Genomic DNA, 18,004 nt, shown 5'->3' on the forward strand with positions numbered 1-18,004 from the left:
TATTTATCTTACATTAACTGTACTTATGTAATCATTTACCACATAATGTTTTAACATCACACAAAGCACTAATATCACATTTACAAATATACAAATATAATTTAATGCAGGTTTATTTGTATAGCACTTTTCGCAGTTACAGTGACTAGTGAAAGGACACAATGTAAAATACTTATAAAACACAGAACAGAAAAATTTAACGATTGTAGACAGTTTACAGTCCATCTATTACTGCATACTGTATATTTATTTATGCTGCTTAATAGTGATGTAGATAATTATTAAAGTAAAGCTTGAGATACACACTAATGATGAATCTCTTTTTTGTGAAATTCCCTCTGATGATGTCCAGTTGATAAAGTCCAGTGTGTTGAGTTGTGATGTTTGTGATGGTGAGATCTCCAGTCTGATTATTCACCTGCAGTCTGTCTCTGAATATCCCATCAAGAACATCATCATTTATTCTGAGTAAATTATTGTCTGCTCTGTTGATTTTAGCTATAAGATCCTGTTGATCTCCAAACCTCCAATCTATCTTATCATTGTTCTGTATTACAGTATTAGTGTGTAAAGTAACAGAATCTCCCTCATACACTGACACTGATTTATTTGTCACAACACTGTTGATACAAAGAAAAAAAGTCAAAGATTAAACTTACATCTATAATACTGTCCGTATAAAGATTAAATTAATTAAGATCATTAATATAGTTTGTTGTAGTCTAAGTCAGGTTAACTTTATCTGTGTATTAAAGTCAAGGGATGATGACATAAACAGAAGAAAACAACGGGGAAAGTATTTTAAGAAATATCTTAATCTGCACCCTAAAGTATGTTCACGAATCCAAACCCATTCATATAAGTTTAACAAGTTAATATAAACATCGCGCGCACTTTCGGTTTAAAGAGAAGTGAAAGTCTTGCAGAAACGTTAATAAATTAACTTACTGTTGATGCACAAATAAAGGATGATGAAAAGTAAAGAGCTATTCTTCATGTTGACGCAAGTAATGGGCGATTTAGAAGCACGCGTCTTCTTCTTCTTGTACTGTTTATTGGCGGTTGACAAGCTAACTTATGGTGTATTACCGCCACCAACTGGACTGGAGTGTGGAGCATTATATAGAGAGGATTAGATTGTTGTTTCCAAAGTTTCTCATTTTATTTAATAATTCTTCTCTCTCTCTATTATATTTCCCACATTTCATTATTACATGCTCAACAGTCTCACGCTTTTCTTCATCAAAAATTCACATAAACCTGTTTGATGTTTCCCTATTCTATGTAAATATTGATTTAATCCACAGTGTCCAATTCGAAGTCGAGAAATAATAGTATCATCATTCCTTTTATTTCTAACCATTCTTCCTTTTCCAACATGTCTTTGAATATTATGAAGGTTCTGCCTTTTGTTTCCCCATCCCACATTTCTCTCCATTTGATGCTCATTAGTTCCCAAATTCTTCCTTTTACTTCGGTTTTACTTAGTGGAATTTTAAAATCAATATCCACATGCTCCAAAGCCTGTTTGGCTAATTTGTCCACCTTTTCATTGCCTTCTACACCTACATGTGCAGGTACCCAAAGAAATCTCAAGATTATTCCCATATTTTGAATTCTATTGAGACACATTAGTATTTCACAGATTATATCTTGTCTTGAGGCAGACTGTCCACTTTTTAAACTACTTAAAGCAGACATTGAGTCTGAACAAATAACAGTCCTTGATGGAGCTTCTTCCACCCATTGGACGGCTAGTAAAATAGCTATTAGTTCAGTAGTGAAAACTGAAGCAAAATTTAATTTTCTGTTAGTCTGAGTACACACTACAAAAGAGTAAAGTTTTAAATAGGAAAATAATCAAACCTTTTTGGTTATTTTTTAGCATGATGCTAAGGGTCTAATCAGATTCAATGGATTATGCTAAGCTATGCTAAAAATGCTAGCGCCAGACCTGGAGATTAGCTGAATGGATTCCAAATGGTAAAAATCTAATATTTAACTCTAGGGGAGCTGGAAAATGAGCATGTTTTCAAAAAAGTGGAGTGTCTCTTTTACTATAACAATAAATATATTAGCGTCCACACCACCAGACAATAACGATAGCTTAATTTCTGCGCAAATTAATTACCTTCAATAACATTAACTAATACTGCATATTTCCTTTAAAAAACTTACATGTCACTTAATGTGTTCTTATTGCATTTACACAGCGGGTCTAACCAGCAGATGTCCTCAACACACTGCGTTTCGCGTAACTGTGCTCATCAAACACACACACGAAGAATAGAGTCCAGTCGTGATGTTTGATAAACACAACATGTGATGATGAAACACAAGTTCAGTGGAAACATCAGAGAGAAAAAAAACACACATAGAGGTGTGAAACTGGAAGTATGACGCACATGAAGAGTAAGAGAGAGCTCACAGAGTCGTCTTCATCTCATTCACTGCAGACGACAACACAACATCTGATGAAGAAAATGTTTCTCATGTTTGTTTATCTCTCTTTGTGTTTCTGCTGTCTGACAGGTGAGTTATAAACATATGTACATACCTCATGAATATAATCATAGATTCTGTAATGGTGTTATATTAGACCAATTAAAACTGACTGAAGATCTTTAATCTGTATGAATGTGTTTGTGTTCTTCAGGTGTGTTTGGTGATGAAGTGAAGTCAGTGTCAGTGATGGAGGGAGATTCTCTTACTCTACAAACTGATACTAAACTACAGAGAGATCATCTGATATTGTGGATGTTTGGTCCTCAAGAGACTGTAATAGCTGAAATTAACAAAGAAGCCAATAAGTTTTTAAAATATGATGATGTTCTTGATGGGAGATTCAGAGACAGACTGCAGTTAAATGATCAGACTGGAGATCTCACCATCACAAACATCAATACTGAAGACTCTGGACTTTATCATATAAATATCAGAAGCAACAGAATAACCTCACACAGATTTAATGTTATTGTCTATGGTGAGCGAGAATTTACTTTTGACATATTAACCGTTATATTTGTCTACGCAGTGATTAAATATATAAATATTTATATGCACCTCATTTCTGCACCTTATATGCAGACCTCTTGACTAATATTGATAATATTATACATAAATGTAATGTAACATTTTTGTTTATTTTCTCATGTTTGACAGCTCGCCTGCCCGTTCCGGTCATCACCAGAAACTCTTCACAATGTTCTTCATCATCAGCATTATCATCAAGTTCAAGATGTGTTTTATTGTGTTCAGTGTTGAATGTGAGAGATGTGAGTCTGTCCTGGTATAAAGGAAACAGTTTATTGTCCAGCATCAGTGTGTCTGATCTCAACATCAGACTCTCTCTATCTCTGGAGGTTGAATATCAGGACAACAACACATACAGATGTGTGGTCAACAATACCATCACAAACCAAACTCAACATCTCAACATCACTCATCTCTGTCAGACGTGTTCAGATACAACAGGTGTGATTATTAGAGTTTATTTACTGAGCTGATCTAAGATCAGATTCAGTTACAGTAATAACTCTGTATTATTTACCACAGGTCTCAGTACAGATGATGTCATTCTGATATTGCGTGTTGTTGCTGCTGTTGCTCCTGGATTTCTGATGTCTGTCTCTTCAGTTCTGATGTTCTGGATCTACAGGAAACACACAAACACACAGCAACAGGGTAAATGTTAACTAGTACTAATATAACAATACTAAACAATCGTTTAACAGATCAAAATGAGAGTTTGGTTTCTAATGTGGTATACTGGAGATGACTTGCGCAGAAAACACATAAACTGGTGAGATTTTTATTGTTCATATCATTACCTGAAATATATCAGATTTATTTTTAGCACACACGCACGCACACACACGCACACATCATTGTTTCTACTAATCTTTGTTCAGTGCAGTCTTATTGAATGTGTTTATAATAATTACAGTATGTCAACATCAAAAGCAATAATTAAATTAATATTAACACACTGTCAAAAATAAAATCATGTTAACACATATAGTTTATGTTACTTTAACAAATTAAGTTAAACAATTTCAGCTTGTTTTTACAAGTTATGCCAACATGTCACTTATCAAGTCAAAAGTTAAAATAGTAGGTTGAATTGACTTGCATAACCAAGTTGCACTTATATTTAAAGGTAACCCGTACACCTGTACAAGGTCCACTAAGTACAATATATATGTACAATATTTTGCAGAAAATGTCACTATTTTTAACAAACCAATAACATTAAAATTGTCTGACATGTTTTCGTGTAAACTGGCATTTTTAGTAAATCAGACTCTTAAAGGCGGAGTCCACGATGTTTGAAAAACGCGTTGGAAAAGGAGACGGGCCGACTACCAAAACACACTTATAGCCAATCAAATCAAATCAAATGCCGGGTTGCGTATGTGTGGGGCGGGTCTATCAACAGAAGGTCCAGATTCTATTGGGGTAGGGGCGTGTTTGTTTAGGTGATTTCAAATATCAACATTGGCTTTCAAACATCATGGACTCCGCCTTTAATAGAGTCTGCAAACAAAGCAGTATTTCTTAATGGTCTGAGGCCAGATATATTTTTTAAATATACAATAAATGTACAATGCTAAAAGTATTCGGTTAATATAATTCTCTTATATTTGATGGAGGTGACGTCTATGGCCTTTTTTCATCTGAGCTCTTTATTGTTATGAAATGTTTGTGTTTGTATGTTGTGTGTGTTGTGTACAGAGAGCTCGAGTGGAGGAGTTATGAGACGATGATCAAACTCAACATTCAGCTTCAGTTTCTGATAAAACTTCACATTCTGACTGTTTGTGAGTCTACAGATTATAATAAAGCACTTATATTACACTTGAAACGTCTTGTGTTTTCTCTCACTTCAAGATCTGTTACTGTCACCCATTTATAAGAATAGATCTCATTGTTGAAAACTTAAAGTGTTACTGCAGGGAAACAGGCATTCATTTAATCTTAAATAATGATCATAGTCAGCAGTTTAAAACATTAAAGATATAGAACTGTAAAATATTATCAGAAAGACAGAGATTAAAATATTATTTCTTTAAATTAATATAAAAGCTTGTAGATAGTTGACCTTACACCTGATGTGGAAAGAAATGTGGTTTTGTTTTCTTGGTGGACATAAGACGTGTTTGTGGTTAATGTGCGTCTGTGCCCGTGTAAGAGGTGTGAACTTTTTGTAAAGGTTTGTGTGTTAGTAAGAGGTGTGCAAAGCTTATTAAATTCATCAATGTTCATGTTTGACAATGAAAGATTGCTTTAAACTAAACTAATATAACTGTGTGAATGTGAAATATTAAAGTCTTGTCTTAGTGTTAACTCACCTTTGAGCATCTCTTAACTCTTCACCTTTGCCTTATTTAGTCTACACAGATCTATGATTATGTGAATTATTCCCCACCTCCTCTCTTTCGCACCATCTTGTGTATACGTCAGCTGAATGTTCGCAGCAGTAATCTTTTCAGAACTAGTCTATGCGGCATCCCTCCATAATATCTATAACCGAACTACTGATCCTGCGTTTAACTGTGGTTACATGTTTGTGACATTGGAAAAAAAATAAATGCAGAAGTTACTCAGAAAGCTTCAACTATTCTTGCTATCATTACCTCACACCTGCTGATTTCACACCTCAACAACCACATGTTGAGGTCTTGTATGCCGTTGTAGAAGAAAAATCTTATTTTTAGTCTTTTTATGTCAATTGCAGATTATTTTATTAAATTTGATAAACAATACAAACTATTTACTGAAAGTTAAAGATTTATTGCACCATACTGATGTTTACTGGGTGCTAATAATGATATCAAGATTGATCAAGCCATTTTTTAACTGATCAGAATCAGCTTTATTAAGCCCAATACTTTTACATTAGCTATTCATTCTCAAAAGCAGTTTAGGGGCGGATCACACAGAACGTGTTTGTGGCAGTGGCAGGCGCCCCTTTGAATTGTTTTCTATGGCGGTAAACGTTTTGCACGTTGTTAATGCATTTTTTGTTATCTTTGATTAATAATTAAATTTGTTTTGAAGTGAGACAAACATGCAAAAAAGAAATCAGAAACACTTTTTTACACCATTGTACATCAAAGGAAAACATAAAATTACATTGTAAGTTTTCTCCCACTATCGTGCAGGCCTAGCTGCTAGTTTACAATAATGCTGCACTGAGCTGAACTGATAAACAATAATTTATAATAAAATCATATTAAGAGAAATACATTTAGTTTATTTAAGAAATTAAACTGACAAAAAGTTTTATATTTCTTAATGAAGTGCAACTATTTGTTCAGTTAGTCAAAGTGTGAATGAAAACTCATATTTATTCACTCATAAGTTGTTAAAGACCTAAATACATTTTATTTGTTCTGCTGAACACAGAAAGATATTTGCAAGCAGAAAACAGAAACATCATTGACTTCCATAGTAGCAAAAACAAATACAATGGAAGTCAATGGTGACCATAAACACTTTGGTTACAAACACTGCCCAAAATATCTCCCTTTGTGTTAAGCAGAACAAAGAAATTTAACAACTTAACAACTTGAGGGTGAGTAAATGATGACTGAACTTTAATAGGATAATACATGTATTAGACCAGGACTTACAAAACACTTGATCAGGACATCTCTAGTTGTTAAGTCGTTTAGTTTTAGGGAGTAACTAACATAGCAATGTTAACTTTATTATATTTCAGCATGACAGCAGTTACCCAAAATGTAAATGACACATGACCATTAGCCCTACAGTAAAACTCACTTCAGTAGATAAAAAATTAAATATTGCAAACTGTTAAGATCTCTGAGCCCTTAGTATTCAATGTTGACTAAAGTGTCTTCTAGTGTACACTACAGGAATTAATTTCTCCACAATCACATGATTATCAACATAATACAGTCAAATTATTAAAGATGTTTAACTAGCTTTAAAGAGAGTGTTAGCAAGCCGTCCAAATAATATTAACTAAATTCCTAAATTCCTCAATTACACCATTAGCTTGCATATAAAATTTCAACTTTTTATGAAAAATGCACATAAAAATGACTAAATTCTTTCTAGATATTAATGTAGTCGTTATGTGTTGAATTTGACCATCTACTGGTTCGAAATAAAGCATTAAAGAATTACAGTTTAGGAAATAAATAATTTTGACCAGCAGATACCCATAGAGACCCATTCATTTCACTGGATGTGGCCAACTGCTCACATCAATACTTTAGTGATACATTTTGTAAATGTATTATATAAACATTAGAAAGGACATAAAATAAATATTTCAAATAGTAGTTTTTCATGCATTTTAAAATATCTATTTTTATTTATTTAGTTTTTCATTTATGATACAAATGTTCTCTGTGTCATACATTTGCGTTTTTGTGTATGATTGAGCACGTCTTTTCTATATTGCATTTGTGCGCTAGTACCAGACCTTTTCTGTGTCAACATTTTTACAGCTGTTCGTTGTGGTCAAACAAAAAGCTGTAAAAAAACATATTTTGAATCGTCAACACAATACTCATTACAATTCATTTTGACTTTTGCACCATCTAGCATCCAAAACAAATTATTTAGTTAATTATTGACAAGCAAATAAGAAGCTATTATTAAATAAATAAATTACAACGTTTTAATTCATAAATATAATAACACAACACTGAAGATCATATAAGTCTAAATATAACTAACAAATTAATTTTATGTACAATAAGATGGTAAAACTATATAATTACACAAATAAAAATCATATTAGCATAGTGTAATATTACTGAGTATATAATGTTTCACATAAATAAAAAAGCATTGGAAGTTTTATCAAATGATTATTTATTAAAGTGCAAATGAGGATTATAACAGAAGTCATATTAAAGCTGTAACAATAAACACAATGTTCATAGTAAGACAAAATAAAAGAGATTAAAGTGAAGGACAAGAGACATTTGGTTAAGTGCATTATGAGCTTTGAATTAAGTGCTATAAATTGATGCATGATTCAGTCTAACACTAATAATCAAAGAAAAACACAACATATTGTATAATGTCCTGTACTGTACTGTACTGTACAAGTCTCTCCTCATCTCTATGACACAAACAATATTAATATACAATAACAAAATGTATCTTAGTAGTTCATTATTATCAGTTCAAGGCACAGAGTATAAAATGTAAACATTTGACAAAGCTTTAAAAAGGCTATAATAATATTAACTTGATGAAAAACTAAATACAAAAATCAACTCTCACACAGAATCTATCAGTCAATGTAAAACTAAATCATCAAAGATTTCTAGTTTCTTCAACACAAACACTTTCTCTTTTTAGAGCTACATGAGCTGAATCTATGAACTTTACAGAGTATGAACACTATTTACTTCTCAATAAAGATCATGCTTCATGTACACAGGTGTTTAGTATAAATATATTCCTGAAAATATGTGAACAATATGTTGATCTGAGCAACTTAACCACATGAATAATGTTTTTGTTACCTGTATTTCATTTATTCTTTGGTATATCTGCTAATATTGATAAACGTATAAGAGAGAAATTAAACCTAAAGCTGCTGCTAGCGTCACACATTTTCAATTAAACTACAGGAACACAAAACAACTGCATTACTTAACAGTCTATAGACAGTTTCATCAGACGCAAATAACAAATGTTTTGGTTTCCTGGGTAATCTATGTGTTGTTTATTTTGCTTGTTAACATAAACTATGTTTAAAGTACTTTGTTGTTATTTATTCTTAGGGGAGTTTACCGGAAGTTACGTGTTGACCACGAAAGCCAATTGTTTATGTTGTTACTGCTGAAACAGTCTATACACTGTAAAAAATACTTTGCTGCCTTAAAATATTTTGTTAAATCAACTTAGATTCACAAGTCATGTCAACAGAGATGAGTTGTCACGACTTAAGTCAACGTAATATTATAAGTTATAACAACTCATCTCCAGTCAAGATAAATAATACTAAGTTGAAATGATTTGTAAATCCAAGTTAATTCAACAAAATTTTTTATGGCAGCAAAGTATTTTTTACAGTGTATGTATGTATTTATGTTTGTTTTACTTCATGAATTTGATGGCTCCTCTGCATCTGTGGCATTATGGGATAGAAAACTGAAAGTATGAAAGTATGAATACTAGGACACAGGGACAGAGAGTTTTGATGTCAACTAATATCAACAAAAAGACAAACATCAGTCAGAAAAATACTGCTGTGGTACAAATGTTAGCTATACGTAAGATATTTGTAAGATATTTAGACATTTATTTTATAACACTGTACTAGCTGTATGAAACATGCTTTTATGACCTCTAGAATAGACTATTGTAACTCGTTACTCGGGGGATGCCATGCAAATCAGGTAAACAAGCTACAGCTGGTTCAAAACGCCGTCGCAAGAGTGCTTACTCGATCTAAAAAGTATGACCACATCAGTCCAATTCTGGCATCTTTACACTGGCTACCAGTTAAATATCGCATACAATTTAAAATATTACTAATCACCTACAAAGCCTTAAATGGCCTAGCGCCCTCGTATATTAAAGAACTACTATCAGAATACAATCCATTACGTAAACTGCGCTCACAAAATTCTGGTCACTTAATTATCCCTAGAATATCAAAAGTGTCTAAAGGTGGTAGATCCTTTTCCTACTTAGCCCATAAGCTATGGAATGATTTACCAAATAATGTTCGAGTATCAGACACAGTTGATCAATTTAAATCTAAACTTAAGACATTCTTCTTTAACAAAGCATTCACATAAAATGTCCAGTAAATGTAAATTTCCCGCAGTAGTTAGTTTGTCTAGAACAAAGCACTCACATACCTCATATGGGTAATATACTATTGCCGCAATAGTTAGCCTGTCTGGAACCGAGCCAACTTGAACCACTATAATGTATGACACTTGCATTGCATGCGAACGGCCCCTACGCTAATAGATTTCTGTTTTTCTCTCCCTGTCTCGTCCTCGACCACGAGGACCATGAGACAAACAGACCCAGTTCCGGTTGCTGTGAAGATCATTCCATCACTGATCCACTGGCTGTCCTTCAACGTGATGAACAGCCGATGCCCGACCAACGACCACCGGCTAAACCAGTTTAATTCGCTTACCCGCCTCCTATCCCTACCGTTTCTATATATATATATAAATATATATTAATTCCTCCCAAGGGTTTTTGTCCTTCTAGGACTTTTTCCCATTGGGTTTTTTTTCCTAGAGGGTTTTTAGTCCCAGGGAGAGTCAGCCAACTTTGGCTTAACTTAGCACTTTACTGTATACGTTACATTATTAATATGCTCGCTTGTACGGTTTAACCGCTTTCTCTACATCTTATGTTATCTATTGATTTTCTGTGTTCTCCTCTACATCTTCTCATGTAAAGCTGCTTTGCAACAATTAACACTTGTGAAAAGCGCTATATAAATAAAATTGAATTGAATTGAATTGAAACAGCAACTATTACATTCAGTACACAGTGTCTGCATCTAGTAACAGATATGAAATCTGATATTAATGTTCAAAATAAAGATGAGAGTTTATCTGTAGATCAATCTGAACAACAGATGTGTTCCAACTTTCCTTGTTTTATTAATATTTTTATGAATAGCCCATACGCTAATAGAACTCTGTTTTTGTCTCCCTGTCTCGTCCTCGACCCAGAGGACAATGAGACAAACAGACCCAGTTCCTGTTGCTGTGAAGGTCATCACACCACTGATCTACTGGCTGTCCTTTAAGGTGATGCCCAGCCGATGCGCGACCAACGACCACCGACTGAACCAGTTTATTCCGCTAACCCTGTACGGGTTTTCTCCTAGGGGGGTTTTTCGTCCCCGGGAGAGTCAGCCAACATTGGCTTAACTTAGCACTTTACTGTATACGTTACACTATTAATACGCTTGCTTGTACGGTTTAACTGTAGCCGCTATATTCTACATTTTTATATTATCTATTGATTTTCTGTGTTCTCCCCTACATCTATTCATGTAAAGCTGCAACAATTAACAATTGTGAAAAGCGCTATATAAATAAAATTGAATTGAATGAATATTTATTGAAACCGTTTCTATATTCAGAAATGGTTCATCAGCACACACAGGGTGGTGATTTTATAAGAGATGTGATGCTGATGTGTTTGTAATGTTGTGGTACACTTACACCACCAATTGCTAATTGTGTAACAGCGGCTGCATCTCTATCTCCACTGAATGTCCTCCTCTCTTCCTCACTGAATCTTCTGCCTTAAAATCTGTAAGAAACTTAAAGAAGTTATTCAGAGAGGAAGTAGCCGCGATAAACATCTTTAAATGAAGGATGATTCACAATTCATTTGATACGATTTTTGTACCTAATGCTAATTTTAGACCTTACTTAATGTGAAACTTTAAAGAAATTACAAACTTTTATAAAAAAAAGAATAAAGATATTTCTTTAGAGATCAGTTAAGCCACTAGACAGACTGATAAATAAATAAATAAATACTGACCAAAGGTTTAAAATTAGGTCAGGCACAAAGTGTGTGTATTCAATAAAATATCTATACTGTCAACAAGAGTACAGATGTTCATAAAATCATTATTACACTGAAAGATTACTTACTGTAGATAGACACTCTGAATCTCTTGTATACTGTTTTTCCATCTCTGATGATCTTCACTTCATAAACTCCTTCATTTTTATGTCTGAAGTCATTGATGTTGAGATCTCCAGTCTGAAGAATCAGCTTCAGTTTATTTTTGAATAAACCTTTATAAAATGTCCTGAAGATCTTGTTGGCATGATTGATTATAGCTATGAGAGCTTCTTCAAATCTCCACTCAATCACATCATCTCTCTGTATGTCAGTAAGATCAGTCTCCAGATCAACAGATTTCCCCTCATCCACTTTCAGTGTTTTCCCTGTTACAGCAGCAGACAGAAACAGAAATGAAATAAATTCATGTGATCTTTATCTATTAAGTGTCTTATTTACTGATTATAAACATCCAATTAAAAATTAAACACAAGTATAACATCTAGGTGATGAATTTTATAAATCTCCTAACAGTGAGAATTCATCTAATAGTTAAATGACTTTAATAAAATATCAGTTGTTAAATATTGATGACAGTAATTTACTAAATACAGTTTGTTTAATTGTTTAAAAATATTAGTTATGTAGTTGCCATGTAATTTACAATTTTCGTTGTAATTTCTGTGCAAATTTTGGCATTTCCAGGCTTCGTACTTTAACAAACTCCTCCTAGAGATTTAATCAGATTATCTTCATATTTGGTCTGTGTTATTTAAAGGCCTTTGCGATGTTAAATTGTGAAGGTCTTGACTTTTCGTTGGAGGGTGTGTCTGTGGTTGGCTGCCAAATTTTTGTGTTTCGCAATGAAACAGGAAGTTGGTCTAACTCAGGCTTTAAATGTCCAATCTGACCCACACTTCACTTGTTTGATAAGTGAACACATCAACATGGCAATATTCAGTAAAAGTTATAGCGCCACCTGCTGGAAGCAGGAAATGACATGTTTTACACTGTGATTTACTGCTCGTAGAAATGTATTCAGATCATCATCATATTTGGCCAGTCTGAACTTAAGGACTTCGATAAATTGTGGAGATCTGGAATTTTCGTTCAAAGGCTTGTCCAAAGTTGGATGTTTCACAATGAGAAAGCTGTTGTAACTCAGGCATATAATGTCTGACCTGTTACAGACTTTGAATATACACCTATATTTACCCACTTAAATTCATCCCCCTGGTTCACTGCTTTAATAATGACCATATGATGGCAGTACCCATGCATGCAAGGGCCCTACCATCGCTGCTTGCAGCTTTAATTTTTTTTGTTTTTATAAAAATTTTCCCCCACTTTTTTGCTGATCTGATAAATGATGTAACTGTAATGTGATCTGAACCGTTTGTTCCGTGATCCGTCACATCAAATAAAGAAAAAACTTTGTCTTATAACAATTTTTGTAATAGTTTGTATTACAGACATGATAACTTAATGGTGATGATGAAGTTTTATGTTTGTGCTACAACAGTTTGGCCGGTGCTACAAAACTTTAAACCTCTGTAGCTCCTGTGCAAAAACAGTTAATGTACAGCCTTGCATATATCACATCTAACGTGTATAAACTACACTGAGCTAATGTTACTGTGTAAAATGTTAACTACAAATCCTTGAATTCTTGACTCGCTGCCAAACCTCTCCACACAGTTGTGATCAATGTTCGTCATCTCCCCTCCTCTTTAGCAAACCAAAACAATTTATTTTACACAAGATACTTCTTTTAGAGATCAGTTAAGAGACAGACTAATAAATAAATAAATAAATACAGAGCGGAAAGTTAATATTGGGTCAGGCATAAAGTGTGTGCATTCAATGAAATATCTATACTGTCAACAAGAGTACAGATGTTAATGTAATTTTTTTTTAATGCCATTCTAGCATCTATGATTATATTCAAAGCAAAAACTGAATAATACATACACACATTAAACACAGTAAATAAATAATTTTTACTCTGAAAGATTTATGTTACTCACCACAGAGAGACACCATTGTTCTTCTGTATGATGTTTTTCCGTCTCTGATGATCTTCACTTCATAAACTCCTTCATGTTTCTCTGTGATGTCATTGATGGTGAGATCTCCAGTGCGATGATTCAGCTTCAGTTTACCTCTGAATAGATCATCATCACCATCATATATACTGAAGATATTGTTGGCAGGATTGATTTCAGCTATGAGAGTTTCATTAAATCTCCACTCGATCACATCATCTCTCTTTATGTCATTAAGATAAGTGTCCAGATCAACAGATACTCCCTCTCTCGTGTACAGTTTTCCTGCCGTTTCACCTGTAACATCAGACAGAGACAGAAAGAAAGACAGAAATGAAATCAATTCAGGTGATTTTCATCTATTAAGTGTCTTATTTACTGATTATAAACATCAGCTCATATTCTCATAAATGAATTTCTGTTTATTAACTCAATCTTTCAGATTCTCTATCAGTATATAAATATAAACACAACTATAACATCTAGATGATGAAGTTTATGAATCTCCTAACAGTGAGAATTCATCTAATGGGTAAATGACTTTAATAAAATATCAGTTTGATCAATATTGTTGGCAGTAATTCACTTAATATTCAGTCAGTGTGTTTAATTGTTTATATAACATATCAGAGATGTAGTTGTCACGTATGTATAAATCAATGTTATTATAAAACACACCAAATATCTGAAATGGTGTACAGATGTGTTGTGTGTAAAAGTTGGTTTATCTGCAGTAAAATCAGGTTTAAACAGAAGATAAGTCAGAGTGTGAAAATCTCCACTATAAGTTAATAGTCATAAATCACTCTTACATCTACAGTATACTGTCAACAGAGTACAGATGATCATAAAATCATTATTACACTCAAACATTTCAGTTACTCACGTCTAATAGACACATCTAAAATCCTTTCTAAGGTTTTTCCATCTCTGATGATCTTCAGTGTATAAACTCCTTTATGTTCCTCTCTGAAGTCTTTGATGTTGAGATCTCCAGTCTGAGGATTCAGCTTCAGTTTATCTCTGAATAGATCACCATCATATGTACTGAAGATATTGTTTGCAGGATTGATTTCAGCTATGAGAGTTTCTTTAAATCTCCACTCGATCACATCAACTATCTTTATGTCAATAACTTTAGTCTTCAGATGGACAGATTTTCCCTCATCCACTTCCAGCATTGAAACTGTAACAGAGAAATGAAATCAATTCAGGTGATTTTCATCTATTAAGTAGCTTTACTGATTTACTGATTATAAACATCAGCTCATATTCTAATAAATGAATTGATGATGAGTTTTATGAATCTCCTTACATTGAGAATTCATCTATTGGGTAAATGATGATAATGTGTACTATTGATGGTAATAATTCACTAAATATTCAGTCAGTGTGTTTAATTGTTTAAAAATGTCACGTTATGTAGTTGTCATGTGTGATTAAATCAATATTATTAAAAAACAGACGTGTAAAACAAGTGTAAAAAGTTGCTTTCGCTGCAGTTAAAATCAGATTTATCCCTCATAAGCCCCTATTTTCCTGTATACATTAGAGTTATGCTGGGGTAAAAGTGTCTCCAAAAATTAAAAGAGTGATTACAAAAAATATATACATTTTTAATGATACAAATAATATATCATCTTTTTTGCTTACTTCCCATCTATACATTAATGCTGTGTTTTGAGAGATATGAAATATTTTTTATTTGTTTACCACTAAATTCCTCAACTACAGAATTACCTTGTGTGTAAAATGATATAAATATTTTATGATTAATTTACATAAATTATTATCTAAATTTGATTGTTTTTAGATATTGATTTAGATGTTATGCATTGAATTCGGCCATCTGGTGTTTAGAAAAAAAAACATAAAAGAATTACAGTTTAGGAAATAAACCACTTTAACAAGCCGATGCCCATAGAGACCCATTCATTTCACTGGATGTGACCAACTGCTCACACCACTACTTTAGTGATACATTGTGAACATGTTTATTTATCCACAGATAACAAATCATATTACTTCTCGAATTATTTATGCAATATGCATCTAGCTCGAGTGTGGGAGAGAACCGTGAGCCTGTTTGAATGTTAAAACAAAAAAGGATTTGCGACAGTAAATGTAAAACAGATCACTTTAAACTCATCAGATCACATAATTTATTTGGAAAATTTATAGAAAATATTGATTTGTCTAATTAAATATTAAGTAAATATGCGTCAATACAACTAGATTTTCCAAAATGTGAACATTGTTTGTATTTAAATTCAGTAAGTAAAGTAAGTTTGAGTTGGTAGTGTTTTCCGTATATAACACAAACTACAAATTTTACAGTAACTAAAGTAATTTGCACAGTGATGCTCGGTTGAGTCATTTGTTTACTTTTGGGCCACACATCACCAGCTGAGTATATCCTGCTCGCGTACCTTTACAGCTTGGTTGTACTTAATCGCTCTGATCTAGTCTGCATTTTCTGCACACTGTCATCATTGGTAACGTTATATCTAAAGTAGGGCTGACTTCTTATAATCGAGGATTCGACGATTCTTCAGAGAGTTTGAACCTCATAGTCAAATATTAGGGAAGTGTTATGTAACCAGTGAGCAGCAGCACTGAGAAGCTTAACCGCATGGATGACAAGTAACTGCAACAACCACACTTTTCACCTTTAATTCATATATAGCTATGCCCTTCTTGTTTTTCACATCATAAATATAATAAAGGCAAAAAAGATTGTCAAGAGTTAAGAGAGTAACTTGTTTTTCGTACATTTCTATTCAAAATGTAATACTATGCAAAAGTGAAACTAAGATGACAGAATACCTGTAGCGTCGTCTAGAGTAGAGTTTTTAAAGATTAAAAGTTTTAAAGATTAAAAGTAATTCAACTAATCAACACAAATAAAAAATATAAATTATTGCTTACCATCATTAAAACCACTTAAAATAAAAACCTTTATAGTGGTTTTTCGGTAACACTTTACAATAAGGTTAATTAATTAACATCAGTTAATGTGTTAACTAACGTGAACAAACCATGAGAAATACATTTGTAACAGTATTCATCTTTGTTCATGTAAGTTAACAGAAATAAAGCTTTTAATTGTTTGTTCATGTTAGTTCACGGTGCATTAACTAACGTTAACAAGATTTTAAAAAAGTATTAGTAATTGTTGAAATTAATATTAACAAAGATTAATAAATGCTGTATTTGTGAAGTTCATTATTATTTCATGTTAACTAATGTATTTAACTAATGTTAACTAATGAACCTTATTGTAAAGTGTTACCGTTTTTTCTTTGTATACAGCGTCCGCTCCGTGAATCTAATCTAACGAATCAGATGCCTGGTATCAGACACTCTTCTGCAGGCAGGGGGAGGGGCGGGGCTGTGTGCTCTACCCTCCACCGCCACTTTCAGAGTGTGCTTGTAGCAGCTAGGAGGCTGCTCAGGTTGCAGCAACAGTACAATTTGTCCAGTTAAAAGTTGTTCAATCACTGAAATAATTTTAGGGACATTATTTAAAGGTTAAAAAAACTACATAGTGTTGCTTTAAAACATGCTTATGTGTGATGATAATAAAAATGATAATAAAGACAACACTAAGATTAAAAATAGTTTATAAGGCTGCCGTAAATTGAGAAAAATATCAGCAGGGGACAGCATGTTTGGAACCCCCAGATTGGGCTAAGCCGCCAATGTCTACAATGTCTGGCTCCGCCCCTGCTTGTGTTGGTGACGTGCTGCTATTGCTGTCATGTGTTGTTGCTGTGATCATTAGGGAACATCAATGCGGCATACGTCATCTTGTAGCTATATCTTTTATATCACAAAATGTCATTTTTTATCACGTAAACAATTATACCGGTATTATCATGGACGGTATGATATGGCACACCCTTAACCTCCTGCAGGGGGAATCCCACTATTATAGGTTGTGTTCGACTTGAAGCTGTGCTGAAAGAACGACAGGCTGATGACATCAAAGTACTGCAAGGGTAAGTCGAAAAAAAATAATTGGAAGAGTTTGCTTTCGAACCGCTATTGCGGCACCTTGATGTCATTCGCCTGTCAGTTCCTGTGTTGTAGCATGAAGTTACATCTATTAGTGATGTATCAATGTTCAGATATGTTCTACTAAAAAAAAAATCTAAACTGATCTTTAATGAGCATCATTATAGCCTGTTAATTTCTGATGTTTTGTATGGCAACTACCATAGCCTGCCATATGCAAACGCCGCCCCTGCACTGAAACATTTGAATTACTTACCTCCGAAAGACACTGTGAATCTCTTGTATGATGTTTTTCCTCCTCTGATAATCTTCAGTTTATAACCTCCTTCATGTTCCTCTCTGAAGTCTTTGATGTTGAGATCTCCAGTCTGAGGATTCAGCTTCAGTTT

At 33.4% G+C, this 18,004-nt stretch overlaps 2 protein-coding genes across 2 annotated transcripts; one reads left to right on the top strand and one right to left on the bottom strand.

Moving 5' to 3' along the window:
- Positions 1 to 2,219: 2,219 nt before the first annotated feature.
- LOC141359457 (uncharacterized) lies at positions 2,220 to 4,864 on the top strand. The gene is made up of 5 exons (XM_073861945.1): positions 2,220 to 2,532; positions 2,657 to 2,983; positions 3,163 to 3,474; positions 3,556 to 3,684; positions 4,735 to 4,864. The coding sequence occupies exons 1-5, from the start codon at positions 2,397 to 2,399 to the stop codon at positions 4,764 to 4,766; spliced, it is 936 nt and encodes a 311-aa protein (XP_073718046.1). The 5' UTR covers positions 2,220 to 2,396; the 3' UTR covers positions 4,767 to 4,864.
- A 5,334-nt stretch (positions 4,865 to 10,198) lies between these two features.
- On the bottom strand, positions 10,199 to 13,990 carry LOC141359628 (uncharacterized). Its single transcript, XM_073862367.1, has 4 exons — positions 13,978 to 13,990; positions 13,581 to 13,895; positions 11,640 to 11,939; positions 10,199 to 11,289 (listed from the first exon to the last, which is right to left on the bottom strand). Exons 1-4 carry the CDS (start codon positions 13,988 to 13,990, stop codon positions 11,210 to 11,212), a joined length of 708 nt encoding a protein of 235 aa, XP_073718468.1. The 3' UTR covers positions 10,199 to 11,209.
- Between the last annotated feature and the right edge of the window lie 4,014 nt (positions 13,991 to 18,004).

This window comes from Misgurnus anguillicaudatus, chromosome 23 (assembly GCF_027580225.2).
Source record: "Misgurnus anguillicaudatus chromosome 23, ASM2758022v2, whole genome shotgun sequence".
NCBI lineage: Eukaryota > Metazoa > Chordata > Actinopteri > Cypriniformes > Cobitidae > Misgurnus > Misgurnus anguillicaudatus.

Coding starts and splice junctions, on each gene's coding strand:
- LOC141359457 (XM_073861945.1), top strand. CDS start 2,397: ATGACGCACATGAAGAGTAAGAGAGAGCTCACAGAGTCGTCTTCATCT. Junction 3,475..3,555: donor GACGTGTTCAGATACAACAG/GTGTGATTATTA, acceptor TATTTACCACAG/GTCTCAGTACAGATGATGTC. Junction 3,685..4,734: donor CACAAACACACAGCAACAGG/GTAAATGTTAAC, acceptor TGTTGTGTACAG/AGAGCTCGAGTGGAGGAGTT.
- LOC141359628 (XM_073862367.1), bottom strand. Junction 11,940..13,580: donor AACAATGGTGTCTCTCTGTG/GTGAGTAACATA, acceptor CTGCTGTAACAG/GGAAAACACTGAAAGTGGAT. Junction 11,290..11,639: donor ATTCAGAGTGTCTATCTACA/GTAAGTAATCTT, acceptor AGTTTCTTACAG/ATTTTAAGGCAGAAGATTCA.